Source organism: Sebastes umbrosus, chromosome 15 (assembly GCF_015220745.1).
Source record: "Sebastes umbrosus isolate fSebUmb1 chromosome 15, fSebUmb1.pri, whole genome shotgun sequence".
In the NCBI taxonomy this organism is placed as follows: Eukaryota; Metazoa; Chordata; class Actinopteri; order Perciformes; family Sebastidae; genus Sebastes; species Sebastes umbrosus.
Genome location: NC_051283.1, coordinates 19,644,692 through 19,661,227, shown reverse-complemented (window position 1 = coordinate 19,661,227; position 16,536 = coordinate 19,644,692). Strand labels below are relative to the sequence as shown.

The window sequence follows — 16,536 nt, the reverse complement described above, 5'->3', positions numbered from 1 at the left end:
GTGTGTCAGGCCAGGTTGGTCACTAGAGTAAATTCAGTATTGAATATGTCTCACCGTAGGGACATAAACTGAATGGTATGTGACCTCAGTGACCATTTACTGAGTGCTGAGTGCTTTATATTCTCTCACACACACACACACACACACACATTATTGATCATAAACATCTCTCATTGTCTCTGGGCAATGTCATAAAACAGAAAATAACATTTAACAGTTTTCATTCATATCCTAGTAGATATATAATTATAGGAACATTTTAAAGGAGAATTTGAATGCTATCCAGGTCACACAAAGTCTGCTGACAGATTTAGCAAAACCGCCCTTTGGCTCTTGTGTCCTCTCACAAATATCTCCCCCTTCATGAAGCTGACGTCGTTGTGCAACTCTATCTGCATTCAACAAGCAAGAAAAGAGACAGAATGTGACCCACTTGTTTGTGTTTTTTCCCCCCTGCCCTGTCCCAGTGGTAGAAAGTAGGTGAGCGTGTCTGTCTGGGAGCCTGCTGTCAGACCCAAGGTAATGCCAGCGTCCATTTTGAGGCAGGCGGGTAAATCCTTGTTGATCTGCCAGCTTGTTCGTCTCCACTGAGGGATTCTGAATTTCTGAGGGCAGCAAGACGCACGCACATCAGCATTATAACTACTTTTTGAACAGTCATATTCTCAGAATTTGAGAATTTTGTCTTTATGGCAAGGGCATTATTTAGGGCAGTTAAAATGTCACAAAAAAGTCACAATATAGTATGTCATAAAAAATCATGAAAATGTCATAGTATAATATGTCACAAAAAAGTCATAGTATAGTATGTCATAAAAAATCATTTAAAAAAGTAATAGTAGTAGGCCTATAGTGTGTCACAAAAAGGTCATGGTATAGTATGTCGCAAAAATGCATTAAAAAACCCATAGTATTATATGTCATAAGAATTCATATAAAAGTCATAGTATAGTATATCACAAAAAAAAGTCATACTATAGTAGGTCATGAAATTTCATTAAATAGTGTGTCACAAAAAGAATCACAGTATAGTATGATATAAAAAAGTAATATCGTATCGTATAGTTGTCACGGTCCCTTGTCAGTGACACCTGCCTGCCGGGTGTAACTGTGTTTTTATTAATTTGTTCTGCCTATTAGTATGAGTGAGGTGAGATTGGTGTGTTTGGGTTTGTCTGTCTGTTTGCTCGTTTCCCTCCCCCTCTTGTCCTCGCTCTCTTTCTCACAACTCACCTGGCAGTAATCTGCAATCAACCTGCAATCAGCACACCTGCCCACCAACAGGCCTTTTTCCCAGCAGACATTTTGACTGGTCATAGTGGAAACAGTACAGGTGTAGCTTATAACACTAACGATGGCTCTGCTCTATTCAAGTGTCCCATGTGAGAGTGACAGTAAATCAGCCGGCACAATACCTGGATCCTGAAATCAAAGTAGCTAAATGGACGGAATACCAGTAGTATGTCATAACATTTTTTTTAAAAGTCATAGTATAGTATGTCATTAAAATAAATAAAAAAGTCATAGTATAGTATGTCATAAAATTCCTTAAAAGTCATGGTATAGTATGTTGAAAAAAATTATAAAAAACTCATAGTATAGTATGTTGAAAAAAATTATTAATATAGTATGTCATAAAAAGTCATAGTATAGTATGTCATAAAATTCCTTAAAAGTCATGGTATAGTTTGTCGAAAAAAATAATAAAAGTCATAGTATAGTATGTTGAAAAAAATTATTAATATAGTATGTCATAAAAAGTCATAGTATAGTATGTCATAAAATTCATTAAAAGTCATGGTATACTACGTTGAAATAATGAATAAAAAAGTCATAGTATAGCATGTCGAAAAAATTAATTAATATAGTATGTCAGAAAAAGTCATAGTATAGTTTGTCAAACAACAAACAAACCATTGACTCACTCAATAAATCCAGTAGTAGACACTGACTGATTTTGCTTTTTATTATTCATATTTGAAGACATGAGCTCATGCAGATCCAACAAGAGGATGTGTGTGAATGGAAAGTCATGGAGAACAGTCTTGGAAGTGATTCTAATGAAATGAGGCATGAGCCATCCACTGGTCCAGATACTGTACAAGCCTTTTCTCTAAACCCTGCAGTCACATTAAAATCTGCAGCTCATCAGTCACATCACACAATGCGAGTGTCACCCAGAAGAGGGTGGCCGATCATATTTAGAACCACTTAGCTACAGCACACCATGGTACAGATGAATAAAAACACAACACACATCAGTTCCCAGTGAGCTCACACTGACTTTAAAGTGCAATTTAATTTTCAGCTTTGTTGGATTTGCAAAAGCAGTGGTTATAATTCACAAAGGGAAAACAATGAAGGGGCCAACAAATGGCTACATTATCAACTAGAGTATTAGAATCAAATGGAATACTACTTCATAGTACGTGTATTTCCAGGTCTAAGGAGTTGTTGAATGCACTGTTGCATAGTCTGAAGGATAAAATGTAACTCTGATTGAATATTTTATAGCAAATACTACAGAGGAATCATTGGAAAGAATGGGATTAGGTATATCTAATATTGTTTGTCCCATTATTATGTCTCATAGACAAGCGTCTAGCTCTCCCTAGCTCCATATACTGTATATTGATTTTGTGCTACTATGCTAAACTAAATCAATGCTTTAGAATCCCATCCATCGTTAATTTAGAAAAAGCACAGGAAATATCTCAACACGATATCGCTGCATGTGCAAAGGAAATGTTACTACATATAAAAGGAACTAGGAGTTACATCATAACGTCACATACAGTGCTCAGGCAAGCACACAAACACACACATACAGTCGCATGTTTGCGACGCCTTTATAGGAAAATGCCCTCAGTCCAGCTAAGTTAGCTCAACTAAAAAGATCCATGTAAAAAAACACACAATAAAGACACACACGATGCTGTTTGAAGCTGCAGCTCGACGGGGAACACAAGTCTTAACTGGAAGATCTTCACACGCTAATGTTTACACATTTTACATTTTACAGTATGTTGTATTGCCTTTTTTCTGGATGTGGATCTGTAATGTGAGAATCGTTTGTGTGCTTCTCTGGATGATTACATTAATGCCAGTCTTTCTCAGCTTTTGAGATCTTGGAACAGACAGGAAATGGACAAGAAGGCAAACTGGAATATTGTGATTGAAATCAATGGGTGAACAAGGTTTTTTCACTGGCAGTCGATGGATTACAGGTTTACAGACAGCGTGTTACATGGATACAAAAGGAAGACGTGGTTTGTTATTGGTCGAGGAACCTTTTGTTAATACGATTTCCTGCAGGACAAGCCACATCAGTACACAGATGATATCACAAAACAGGACCGCCTTTCACTATTCACTCCTTTTTCTCTCAGTTTTCACTGTTATACAAAAAAGTCATACAAAAATACCTCGACATTACATTCAATGAAGGAATTTGTCAATTTCTGAAAAAAGTGCTCTTGCATATAACTGATCGTGTATGTCGCTTTCCTTTTCACTCTTCTGTCGCTATCTCACTTCAGGTAGTTTGTTTTCTAGACAAAGACCACGAGGGAGATTCACAGTATTGGGGGGATTAACAGTTGGTGGCCAAACCGGTGCACGTTTCACTCAAAGAAAAGTGCAAATTAAGTTGGGACAGAGTGTTCAGGGCGTGCAAGAGTTTAGATGCTGCCAAGGGGACAGCAGCTGCCAAGAGGGTTGGAGTTGCTGCGATACTGTCCTTGGAGGAGGACAGAGGAGACGAGAGGGGAGGAAAATACGTCACAACAAACAGAGGTGGTGGTGGTGGTGGGAGAGAGTTGATGGCAATACTGCCTCAGGGTCAACCTAATCTAATCTAAGGTTGGCAGGAGTCCACGCTGAAACCAGCCTCGAAGACATTGTTTTGTCTTGTTTTTCAACAGCGTTGGGGTCCTACTGTTGGAAAGAAATGTGGTATGTGTTTGGGATTAGACGTCCAGCGAGGACGTCTCTCATGCCTCCATATACTGGGGAGGGGGCTCCTTCGGTGGTATGGCGATGGCCTCCTCGTACGGTGGCAGCAGAACCTGAAATGTAACGGAAAACCAGAAGGTGTCTCAGTCTCAAAGCGTACCTCAAGATATGTGAATGAAAATGGGTTCTATGGGTACCCACGAGTCTCTCCTTTACAGACATGCCCACTTTATGATAATCACATGCAGTTTGGGGCAAGTCATAGTCAAGTCAGCACACTGACACACTGACAGCTGTTGTTGCCTGTTGGGCTTGAGTTTTGCCCATGTTATGATTTGAGCATATTCTTTATGCTAAATGCAGTACCTGTGAGGGTTTCTGGACAATATTTGTCATTGTTTTGTTGTTAATTGATTTCCAATAATAAATATATAAATACATTTGCATAAAGCAGCATATTTGCCCACTCCCATGTTGATAAGAGTATTAAATACATGATACATTTTCCTTTAAGGTACATTTCGAACAGATAAAAGAATATGCGATTAATTTGAGATTAATCGCGATTACATATTTTTATCGACTGACAGCCCTAATCTTTATCCAGCCAATTGGGCAATTTTTGAGAGAACTATTTAATGCAGAAACTTACACCCTCAAAATTAAGACACTCAAATAAAATGGCGGCAAGTTAATATAGTACATTACATAGTAAATAGGAAGTGATTTTAGACACAGCCTTAGTAACTGTTTTTAACAGGTTTCTTCTCCATCTTTATCCCTACAGAAGCATTTCTAGCTGCAAGGATAACATCCACACACATCCCACTGCTTTAGAGACCAGATTGCTTTCTCTCCATCAGAGGTTTTTCTCTGTAAATGGTGTTATAAAACCAGCACTGCTGCTAATTCAGTGAGAGCGAGAGAGAGAGAGAGAGAGAGAGAGAGAGAAAATATGCTCCGAGGGGATGGAATTGTGAAGCAGCCAGGGAGGCCCGGCGAACACATCACTGGGAGGATTTGAAATGAAGCGGACAAGCAGACAATTATGTAACATGTCCAGAAGAAGAGAGGAGGACGGACAGAGATATATAGAGAGAGGAGGGGGGGGGGGACAGAGAGACGACTCTTGTGCATTTTAATGGCGTTTATATAAAGGCACGACAGATAAGCAGCTGGGTACTTGATGTTCGAGGCAGTAAAAAGCCATTTAGACACACTGCTGGCTTTCTAATAGTACAAATATATGGAGTGCTCTATTCATTCAGGGAATGCAGTGATAAAAACGATGTCGTCACTATTCATGCTAATATGAGAGCTGTTTAACCTGAGTAAACCGTGAGCCGCAGATATTTGGAGATTTTGGATAAATATCTATTTTTTTGGAAAAAGCAGAGAAGCACACAGAAGGATCTAAAATATGCGTTTGTAACAAGTATCACTATTATACGTGTCCCAGGCTCAATGTTTAACCATGACTTTTTTTTTTCACAGAGAGATGTGTTTGAAGGATAAGGCTGGCAATAAAGGTCAAAATTATTTAGCTTATAATAATTAATTTAATAATTAGACTATACATTTGTGACCCAGATTTCTGTCTTCAGTAGGAATGAATTGGCTCCGGGGGGGGGGGGATGAGAGCCACAGACTAGTTTTCATGAAATTTGTTGCACATAGGAAAAAAAGGGCATCCATAATAATATAAAAATAACACAAATTTAAGGTCATTGCCTGCTATCAAAAATTTGCATGTTATTTTTGTTCTTTGCATGCTTTACATGCAAATTCATCAATTTTATTTTATCAATTTCAAATAATTTCTAAATGTATTCAATGTGTTTTCTCTCAAAATGTGGCTGAGGAATAAAAATAATTTATTTTCCCCCTCATCTTGCCTCCATCGTATCTGCAGTGGTGAAAAAAAGAATGACACATATCCAATATTTGGCCATATGATAGACAACATGATATCAGACCCTACTGGATTAGTTCCTGCACGAAGAGTCTGTTTCGTAAGGTGAAAAAATGTCGGCAGCGTGAACCGGGGCCACTATATGACAAGAAGGACAACGTGACAGACGGACGAGGTGCTACGTATGGAGACGACAGCGGGTGTGAGACAGATTAATGTCTTATGTATCAGTGTGGAGGATTACAGAAAGACAGACGAATGGAAACCGTGACTATGCTAAAGCCTCTCAGAAACCCCTTGAGTCAACACTGAAGGGGACAAGAGGGATGGACGACACCCGGCTCTGCACAGCCAGCCAATCACACCTCAGGATGACCTACAGCACCTATAGTGCTGCTACCCACAGCACCAATGTCACTTCACTGTCAGACAACCCAGACAAACTGCCTTCACTTCACACTTCTGTTCTACTGATAACTTGCAATACAACTCCTAAAGTGATATGTGTAGGATTTTAATGAGTTAACAATTAACACGTTTTTATTTAATCTCCTTATATAAGTCTTAATTTCTTGCTTAATTTAATATGAATCAAATGCTGTACATTATTATCTGCAGGTTCTCATTCTCGTGTAATTTCTAATTTGGCAATAATTAATTAATATTTAAAATACTACACATAGCATCTTAACCTGTACATGTATGTAGGGAGTGTGACATTATAGCTGTTCTATTACTTCATGGTGATTTTATAGCCGAACCTCATTAACCTGAACCTCTTGGAAATGGAAAAGTTATTTGCATTGATGGTCACAATTTACAGAGGCACAGGATAAAATACCTCGTGAGAATACTTTTTTCAATTTAATTTGAGATTTTTTTTTTTAAGTATACATAATGTAAATAAAGAGATTGATGATACAGATGATATGTTAAACACATGCTCTGATCTTTTTCTTTTCTTATTATTGAAAACAGTTGGTGAAATGTTATGAAATCAAACAGAAAAGCATTCCTGTCTTCCTGCGTTACATCATGGATTCATTTAACTTCTCAAGTCTGAGGTTGAGGTTAATGAGTTTTTTTTGGAGAATTTGGCATTTACTAGTTTTAAAAAATGAAATGTGTTTATTTTTCAGGCTCTAAATTGCTATTCTAAGCACAATTCCAGCTATATAATCGCAATGACGCACGTAACGCCTATAATCCTTACCTTGCGCATTTAGAGGTATCAACTCATTGAGCTGCAATAACATACAAAAGTAAATATAGTCGATGTTTTAGTATAGGTCGATAAAATCTCACAGATATTGAGCGCAGAAATATTTTCACAGGGCAATTTTGGGCGATTTTTGCCCCTACAGATACACAACCACGCCATTTTTTCCCCTTTTGATTGTGTTTTATGGGGCAAATACATTGAATTTGGGGGCCATTTTTCCCCCCGATTATTTCTGACACTGGTGCCAAGCATAGTGACGAAAACAACTTTTCAAAGCCTTTATCAGAATTATCTTCCTCTTATATAATGTACTGAAAGCTTGTAAGCCACAAAAAAAAAAAAATCAATGCTGCGCAGATGCACTTCTATTATGCTCTGAGTGAGGGGGATTTTCAGTATGTCCTTGAGCTGAGGAGCTAGAGGGTGGATGTGGGGACTCACCGTGGTGTCATTGGTGGTGACATAAACCAGGACCTCCGTGGTGCCCCTGCCGCTCACGTATCTGTAGCAGTTCCACACGCAGCCAATCAGGTAGGCCTGTCCCCGGGGAGGTGGAAACAAAGAGCACACAATGACCTTTAACAACATCCACTTTTCATTATTGCTGATGCTGCTTGCTATGATCTCATCCATTCATCAAGGTTAGGGGATGATGACGGCAGACATGAATCACTTAGATAGAGAGACTGTGATATATTAGCTACCTTTGCAATGACACAGGTCAGGATACAGCTGTATATGGACATTTTCCTGGTTCAGTGTTGCCCTTCTTGGTCTTTCACCAACATTTTAGCCAAGGCAACTCCCCAGGCATCTCTTGCCCTCAGTAAGCTATGGTAGCACTAGGGTTTAGGTTGGTCTGACTTGGCAGAAGAACAGGAGGTTCATTGTGCATGTGTGTGAGCAGCCTGCTGAGTCGGTACCTCTGCCAGCAGTAAGCGCAACCGACCGACCAGGAAACCAGGCTGCCTGCTAGCCAATCACTTCACCATCTGCTGAGTTGACCTCCTCACTGTGATACCAACTCTCTAACATTTTTCAATCACAATGATAATGTGCTAAGCTGGCATTGCTACGAAGGCTGAGTTTGACCATATACTTCCCTTTTCTGTATTCATCCAACCATCTGTCCATCTACGTCTCTCTATCTGCTGCATTCCTCCCTTCTTTCTCCAGCTCTCCTTCTTCCTTCCTGTCTCTATCTGTCATTAATGCCAAGTGCAGTCAAGTGGAGGATGTTGGCTTCAGCAGGAACTTTAGCAGGTGTTGCCTCTGTATGCTGAGAGCTGAGGTTTCAGATCTGGCCCTTTTCCAGGGAACTGACTCAACTATCGTCGCCACAGCAGCCAATATACACTGTATGCAAAGCCGATCAATACCTATTCATTTTGCTTGGCAATTTTCAAGATTATATTTATGTTAGATGCTGAAATGTAAAGCAAAAAGCAGTTCAACCACCCCGTATACTCTGTGCAATACGACCCTCTGCCTACATGACATTTATATCTCTCCAGCAGCGGATCTTCCAGTGGCTGCTTCCCATCATAAAACCCCGGCTCCGGTATTTGGATATCTGCCGAGAACATTTCCAAACTCAGCTCGGAGGAGAGACAACTTGATTTGATTGTACAGATGACTGAAACTTCCTGTCCAATCTCGTCCCACTGCTCCGGAGCGTAGCTACGCCTGGAGAATCATCCATGCATTAAGGGGGGAATTAGCTTGACAGGAGTCGGTTTCCTGTTGTCCCTGACCCGCTGCTCTCTGACTGTGTGATAATCTCATGAAGAACATTGATAATGGGGAACGTTCACACTGGGTAGATTCATTACACATGCCATATGGTTCGTATTGCATGAGGTGTGCACAGTGTGAGGCTTAATTGCCTTAATCATCACGTTGCAATATGATGATGAGATCTATAAAAAGGCAGTTCAGTGAGCGTGTGTGATGTGTATGTTATTTTCAAAGTATACCCTTTTCTATACATCTGTTTGGACATCATTCACATGGATGTTGTAGATTCAATAACCAAAGCCAAATAAAGGCCAAAGCTAGGGCAGGTTTTGAGAATCTGCAGAGATAAAGAGACTCTGTGGGCTCACCTTGAAGGAGAGGATGCAGCCAATGAAGAGGAGGACTGCAAAAACTAGGCACATGTTGTTGGTGGACATGATGTCCTCTTTGTAAGGGAATGTCCCAGGCTGGTGGAAGAGAGGGATTGAAATTAAAATAAATAAATAAAAGACAGAAAGTGAGAAAGTTTACAAATCAGCATCTGACAAATCCTTCAGTCATAAACAACCAAGGAGTCTTAAATGGACTCCTAATCTCCTAATCTGCCTTCTTGTTAAGCAGTTATCACAAATTTATTTTATAACTAGTCCTTGATTTTAAATGTTTTGCATTGTAGCTTTTGAAAATATTTCAAGAACAAAAACAACCCTGCATTTTAAAAAGAAGTCATTAAAAGAAGGTGTTTGTAAGGAAGCCCTGAAAGGCAAGCAAGATTTCTTTTTTTTTGGTGATCCATTTTCTAAGTCTGATCTAAGTTGTTTATAACTTAAGAACAGGTGAAAAGAAAATATTTTGCCATGATAATCTTTCTGAATTCCTTTTGTTCATCAGTGAAATAGGTAAAAAAAAATGCCAAGTGAAAAAAACTTTTTTTAAATTTCAGGATAATTTTTTTTTTTTACCTGTTTTACAGATGGGATAAAAGGAACTTAGAAAGATTATCCAAAAAAAATGTTTTCACCTGTTCTTAAGCCATAAACACGGGAGAGAAAACAATTTAGTTCAGACTTAGAAAATGGATCACAAAAAAATATGTATATATTCTCGCTTGCCTTTCAGGGCTTCCGTATATTTAGGCTGAAGGGAAATAGTTCTCACCAGCTGCTGGAGGTAGTCCTGCACCGTGTTGGGATAAACAACCACGCTAATGGCGACCAGTGTGTTAAGGGCAAAGTCGAAGATTTGGTAGCAGAAGAATGGAATGATCCAAGCGGCGTGTTGCTGTGTGGGAGAGATTGAGAATAGATGAAGAAACTCAGAAATAACTACTTTTCAAGTTCAGTTCAAGTGCTTGAATCTCATTTGTATTGTTTGTTTATTTACCTTGTAAGCGCCATATGTTGCCATGCCACATATAAGAATCATGAGCAGGGATATTGCAGTGGCTATGCAGATATCTACAGAAGCAAAACACACAAAAAAAAACAGAACAATGTGAGAACAGATAATCTAGATTACTGGTGAAGAACAGCCGTAATATTTCACCGGTACTCTTGAATCCGCTGACGTAATCCAAAAGCGGGTACATGGATTTGACAAAACAAAGCACCTTAAGTAACCTTGCTATTTTTAGCACGCAATCTGCCTTGACGAAAAACATGATCAGCACGTGGGTAATTGTTATGCAAGATGTGCTAAATTTGACTAAATGTAACGCCCCTCTCACATTACAGCTGTGAAAACTGACTGATGAGATGCTTGTCAGTGTCACAGTAGCAGAGTAACTAACAGGGACATCGAGTTAAATCAGGATATCTGCATATGTGCCGTTTGGTGAAAGGGATCCCAGATCACTATGCAGCATTGGCAGCTATTGAACTTGGTATTCAGAAACAGTACCGGCTGGGAAACAGTGGAATCAATGCATCCCTGGTAGTTTTTGGCAGCATTGTTAGCACGAAAACACAACAATTTCCATGACTTTACTAATATAAATTCATGAAAAACTGAATGCAACTTGTGTATATCATCAAGACTGTTGGTGAGCACTCAGCAACGCTGCTACTGATACTGTGTTAAGATCCCGGAAATGATGATACCCTTCCTTCTTAATCCCTCCCTTGCCAGACACACTAGACACGGGTACAGATGTGCTAACACATACTATATATATAAACAACACCCCTCACATGTGAGGTCAAATTTAATGATTTCTCTGCATATCGATGTTGAATACCCGCCTGTTACAAAACAACCACACCAGCTTGTCTCCATCCTGTTTCACAATCTTTGATGCTGCACAAGCAGCGACGCTATCAGTCAAGATGGCCCTTTTTAATCCGATGGAGAATTAGAGCAGTCGTTTTTAATCAGAGTAGCCAGCGACAGGGCCTGTGGTGTCCCGGGGGCGACTGTGATGATGATAGCTGCTGGAGGGGAAATACTGAAAATACACATGCACGCTGATTTGTTCTGTATGGAGCCGAGCCTACTCAGCTGTGTCTGTGCTGAGAGCAGCACTCTGGGAAAAGAAGCGATGTGCAGAAAAGGAGAGGTGATTTCAGTGCTGCAGAAACACTCGGGGCTTTTATGTGGACATGCTGCTGATTTTTATGGGAGAAATACCCAAATAATATTGTTAGGGCCATGAAACTTGATATTGTCTGGGTATTTAGTTACTGTAATGTTTTGATATGGCTACAATGTTTTTGTATTATGAGACTATTCAAGCTGTGTAACGTCAATATTAAATAATATTAAATATATGTGCGAAATCACCAATTGCCAGATCTGAAAAATTATATTAAAGTATAGTATAGTCAGCTGACTCTGCTCTGGAAAAAGATGAATGCAATGAAGACCACAACAGTGTCACAGTTTTGGGCCTTTTTTTAAACAACATGCTATTCAAATATTTTAGCCATCATGTGTCACTACGGTCTCACACACACACACACCTAAAATCATGTATCATATATTAAAAAATGGAATTAAATTGTCTTTTGATGTTATTGTAATGGTATTCTTTTCTGTTAAACTCTGTTTGAATAAAATGTAATGCTCTGTATGGTTGACAACATGTTGTACATGTTAAGAGATATTAAGATATAGTGCATTATTATATATACTGTATAACCCTTATTTAACTAGGAAGTCACATTGAGATTAAAACCTCTTTTACAAGTGAGACCTCGCCAAGACAAGGTCAAATAGCAGCATCCAACACATAACGAGACAACAGCATTGAATCACAACAGCAACAATAGGTACAACAAAATACATTACATCACACAGTGCATTAACAGGGCAGCTAATCTAATCCAATATATGATATATGGTGATTAGCTACACTCACTTGCATCGTCCATGACATCAATGTCAGTCCCCAGCTCAGAGCTGGTAAGGTGGTAGCGGTATTGAACTGGGTCATTGAGAGCCGACAACAAGATGAGTAGGACCACCGCGTTGATGAGCTGTGGGGGGGAAATGAAGATCAATATATTAATATTACATTTCATAGTGTAGTTATCCATCTCTACGTTCTTGGGGTTAAACCTTCAGAATTAATTGATCAGATAGATCGGGGCTTTTTCTTGGCGTGGGATGAAAGTATTTCAAATGGAAAAGTAAGGACTATCTGGACAATTTGGATCTATCTGCACTACCTGCAACCACCTCTTCTAACCACTGGTGCACTTTAAACTTACTTTACACTACATCCCATATAGTATTTTATAGACTGTACATATTACATCTATCTTTTTTGTACACTACATTTTTTTATTGACGGACAATTCAGTACTCCATCGATTATTTTTCTGATTAAAAAGTAGAGAAAATAATAAAAAAAAATACCAATCACAAGTTCATAGAGCCCAAGGACACATTTTCAAATTGCATTTTTTGTGCAATTTACGGTTCAGAATCCAAAGATATTTAATTCACAATAACAAAAAATGGAGAAAAGCAACAAATCATCAAACTCCAGATGCTGGAAGTGACTAAAAAGATGACTTGATTATCAAAATTGCTATCAAATACTTGGCCAGTTGTTGTAATGTGTTTAACATTAGCTGGACATGTTCAGTGCAGCATCTGTCCAACCAGTCCTACATCATGTCCCTATGTTACGTCAACACGTCTTATGGAGGTAAACACATAATGGGTTGCTTTTTCTGGCCTTGGCTCGCTTTAATTAGTAGTATGGTCACAAAGAGGAGGAGGACTAAATGCTTAAGAAAGGTCAGGGATTTAACAGGCTTACTGAACTATGTTTAAAACTTTAGGTTATCCTCGTGGTTTAAAAACAGAAGCAATTAACTCTATATTTAACTGGTACAAATGTAGAACAAATCAAACCTGGATGACTGGTAAGGTTGTTTATTTCAGCACAACAAAATTTACATGTAGAATGAATACCGTTATTACAAACTATGCTATTATATTTTGTTACTTATTTTTGTATTAAATATATCTATCTAGCCGAGAAAGAAGCCTTGAATTCAAACTGTGGCGGTTAATTAACTGGCGATGTAGTTTAACGGTTAATGAACTGGCAATCTAGTTTAACGGTTAATTAACTGACGATGTAGTTTAACAGTTAATTAACTGACAATGTAGTTTAACGGTTAATCAACTGGCGATGTAGTTTAACGGTTGATAAACTGACGATCTAGTTTAACAGTTATTTAACTGACGATGTAGTTTAATTAACTGACGATGTAGTTTAACGGTTAATTAACTGTCGATGTAGTTTAACGGTTGATAAACTGACGATGTAGTTTAACGGTTATTTAACTGACAATGTAGTTTAATTAACTGACGATGTAGTTTAACGGTTAATTAACTGTCGATGTAGTTTAACGGTTAATGAACTGGCGATCTAGTTTAACGGTTAATTAATTGGCAATGTAGTTTAATGGTTATTTTACAGGCGATGTAGTTTAATGGTTGTTTAACTGGCGATGTAGTTTAACGGTTAATTAACTGGCGATGTAGTTTAACGGTTAATTAACTGGTGATGTAGTTTAACGGTTAATTAACTGTCGATGTAGTTTAATTAACTGTCGATGTAGTTTAACGGTTAATTAACTGACGCTGTAGTTTAACGGTTAATTAACTGACACTGTAGTTTAACGGTTAATTAACTGACGCTGTAGTTTAACTGGCGATGTAGGTTAACGGTTAATTAACTGACAATGTAGTTTAACGGTTAATTAACTGACACTGTAATTTAACGGTTAATTAACTGACGCTGTAGTTTAACTGGCGATGTAGGTTAACGGTTAATTAACTGACAATGTAGTTTAACGGTTAATTAACTGACACTGTAATTTAACGGTTAATTAACTGACACTGTAGTTTAACGGTTAATTAACTGACGCTGTAGTTTAACTGGCGATGTAGGTTAACGGTTAATTAACTGACACTGTAGTTTAACGGTTAATTAACTGACGCTGTAGTTTAACGGTTAATTAACTGACACTGTAATTTAACGGTTAATTAACTGACACTGTAGTTTAACGGTTAATTAACTGACGCTGTAGTTTAACTGGCGATGTAGGTTAACGGTTAATTAACTGTCGATGTAGTTTCAACGTCTATAAACCGACGTCCTCAAAATGCCCGTAAAACGAATGAAAAACAGCAGCTAGCTAACTTGCTGTAACACTCACTTGATAATCAACTATTTCTTCTAATATTCTACATATTCGTGGACATTGTTGTGGTCTAACATCGAGTAGAAAACATCTCACTTACCATGTACCATATTCCCAGAATAATGGTGCCCGTTCGTACATGGCAGCAGAGGCAGCAGCTCGTCGAGTACCACCGGTCCCACGGCGAAATCATTATTATATCCTGATTATGGATGTCAAGTTTATTTCATGAATGAATTACTCAAAACTACAACGTCCTATGAAGAAAGAGAAGGTGTGTAATAGTTGGTGCTAGGACGCCACATCCAGTAGAGACACGATGTTTCCGCTAGTGGACTGACTGAGTCCTCCTGCTGAGCAGAGAGAGAGCCGTTAATCTGGCTCATCCCGGAGTCACGTGACCAGAGGAGGATTCTGACCAGAGGAGGATGGAGGCTAAATGCTTCATAATCACACTCACTATTTCACTTCACATACTATATGATGCTTTCTTTATATACCCTTTTAATTCATGTCTTTCCTTTAGGGACAGTTTCTGTATGGTTTGAGCAAGCCTACTTCATTGATTTTGATATGTCGAAACATTAAAGATCCCATATCGTGCTCATTTTCAGGTTCATACTTGTATTTTGTGTTTCTACTATCACATGTTTACATGCTGTAATGTTAAAAAAAAACAACTTTATTTTCCTCATACTGTCTGCATGCCTGAATATACCTATTCACCCTCTCTCTGTAATGCTCCGTTTTAGTGCATTTCAACGGAATTGCGTTGCTAGGCAACAGTTTGGGTCCATGTTCACTTCCTGTCAGCTGATGTAATTAACATACACTGCAACAGGAAATAAACTGGGACACATTTAGAATGTTTACGTTTAAAACCATGTAATGGTCTAAATATTGTATATTTGTGACATCACAAATGGACAGAAATCCAAACGGCTTGTTTCAAACGCACAATTTCTGAATACGGGATGTGTGTATTCCTCCGTATATTGAGCGTATTGATAGTTCAACAGTATTTATATAGCACTTAAACCTGCTTTAAAATATAAAAGACAGGAAAATCTCACTTTTTACAATATGGGACCTTTAAATCTAGCAGTGTGAGAGGGTAAAGTCACTATTAGGTTAAAGTGCTCACAACTCGTGTCCATAGCCCTGATGTAGACTATATCAGTGGTTGTTACATACTAGATAAGTATGTAACAATAAAGTATAAATCACAAAATAGCACATGAAATAAGGAGTTGTGTTTCTTATGGATGGAATTATAGTGAATAAACTAATAAACCATTTATAGCCACTATAGTCCAGAGTTTCTGTTTCTGACTCCCCTTTTCAAACAACCACAAGAAGAACAAGTTTGCACATCAAAGAAAATCATGATTTTTGGCAAATGTAGCCTTGAATACGCCTTGAAAACATGACCTGACATTTCTTTTAGTTGTTTCCAGTGATTAAACAGATGTAAAAGCCACATGTCACTACAACTTTGCCAGGCGAAGCAGTCCTTTTACCTGTATCTAGTGCAAGGCTGGATTATGGACTTTGATCAAGTATAATAGGGCTCATTTTTGTGCTCCAGTGCAGCTGTTAAACTTTTAATGAAGCAAGTGACATCATCTCAATAATTAGGGCAGGTTGCCAAATTAGTGTCACGTTAATATAGCTCATGATTCACATTGAGACCTAATGAGATGTCACCACAACAGCAAAAATGCTCTTTTCCAAGAACCGTCTCAAACTAAATAAAACTGATGTGTTATATTGCAGTGGTAGAACGAGAAACAAGTCTCTCATTTCATGTCAGTTTTGTCTCTCCGCCTGTGCAAACATCCTGGATCAAGCCTGACAGATGGGCCAGTGACCACAGCTCTAAGCTCTGGTGGGTGGACCGCATCATCGTCACATTAGGGGATTTTCCTCTCCTGCCATGACTTAATACTGACCAGACTGCCACCTCTTTAAATGCTGGAACGCAATCTGAAGAGGACACATCCACTTGATGGTCCATTTTCCCAGCCTTAAAGGTTCACAGAGAGTGTTTG

General features: G+C 38.5%; 1 protein-coding gene across 2 annotated transcripts; it reads right to left on the bottom strand.

The window, feature by feature from the left end:
- Window positions 1-1,948: 1,948 nt before the first annotated feature.
- Window positions 1,949-14,901, bottom strand: laptm4b (lysosomal protein transmembrane 4 beta). 2 transcript variants are annotated; one of them, XM_037794043.1, is made up of 8 exons: window positions 14,586-14,901; window positions 12,181-12,298; window positions 10,209-10,282; window positions 9,984-10,106; window positions 9,194-9,292; window positions 7,530-7,625; window positions 7,080-7,110; window positions 1,949-4,067 (listed from the first exon to the last, which is right to left on the bottom strand). In XM_037794043.1, the coding sequence occupies exons 1-8, from the start codon at window positions 14,676-14,678 to the stop codon at window positions 3,934-3,936; spliced, it is 768 nt and encodes a 255-aa protein (XP_037649971.1). In that variant the 5' UTR covers window positions 14,679-14,901; the 3' UTR covers window positions 1,949-3,933. The 2 variants fall into 2 exon arrangements, with proteins under 2 accessions (XP_037649971.1, XP_037649972.1); XM_037794044.1 differs by lacking the exon at window positions 7,080-7,110 and having other exon boundaries at window positions 14,586-14,895.
- Window positions 14,902-16,536: the final 1,635 nt, after the last annotated feature.

What these genes read in the sequence shown, in the direction of transcription:
- laptm4b (XM_037794043.1), bottom strand. Translation starts at nt 14,678, where the DNA reads ATGATTTCGCCGTGGGACCGGTGGTACTCGACGAGCTGCTGCCTCTGC. An exon ending in TCACCACCAATGACACCACG is followed by an intron (nt 7,111 to 7,529) that starts GTGAGTCCCCAC and finishes ATGTTATTGCAG; the next exon opens with CTCAATGAGTTGATACCTCT. An exon ending in GATACCTCTAAATGCGCAAG is followed by an intron (nt 4,068 to 7,079) that starts GTAAGGATTATA and finishes GTTACATTTCAG; the next exon opens with GTTCTGCTGCCACCGTACGA.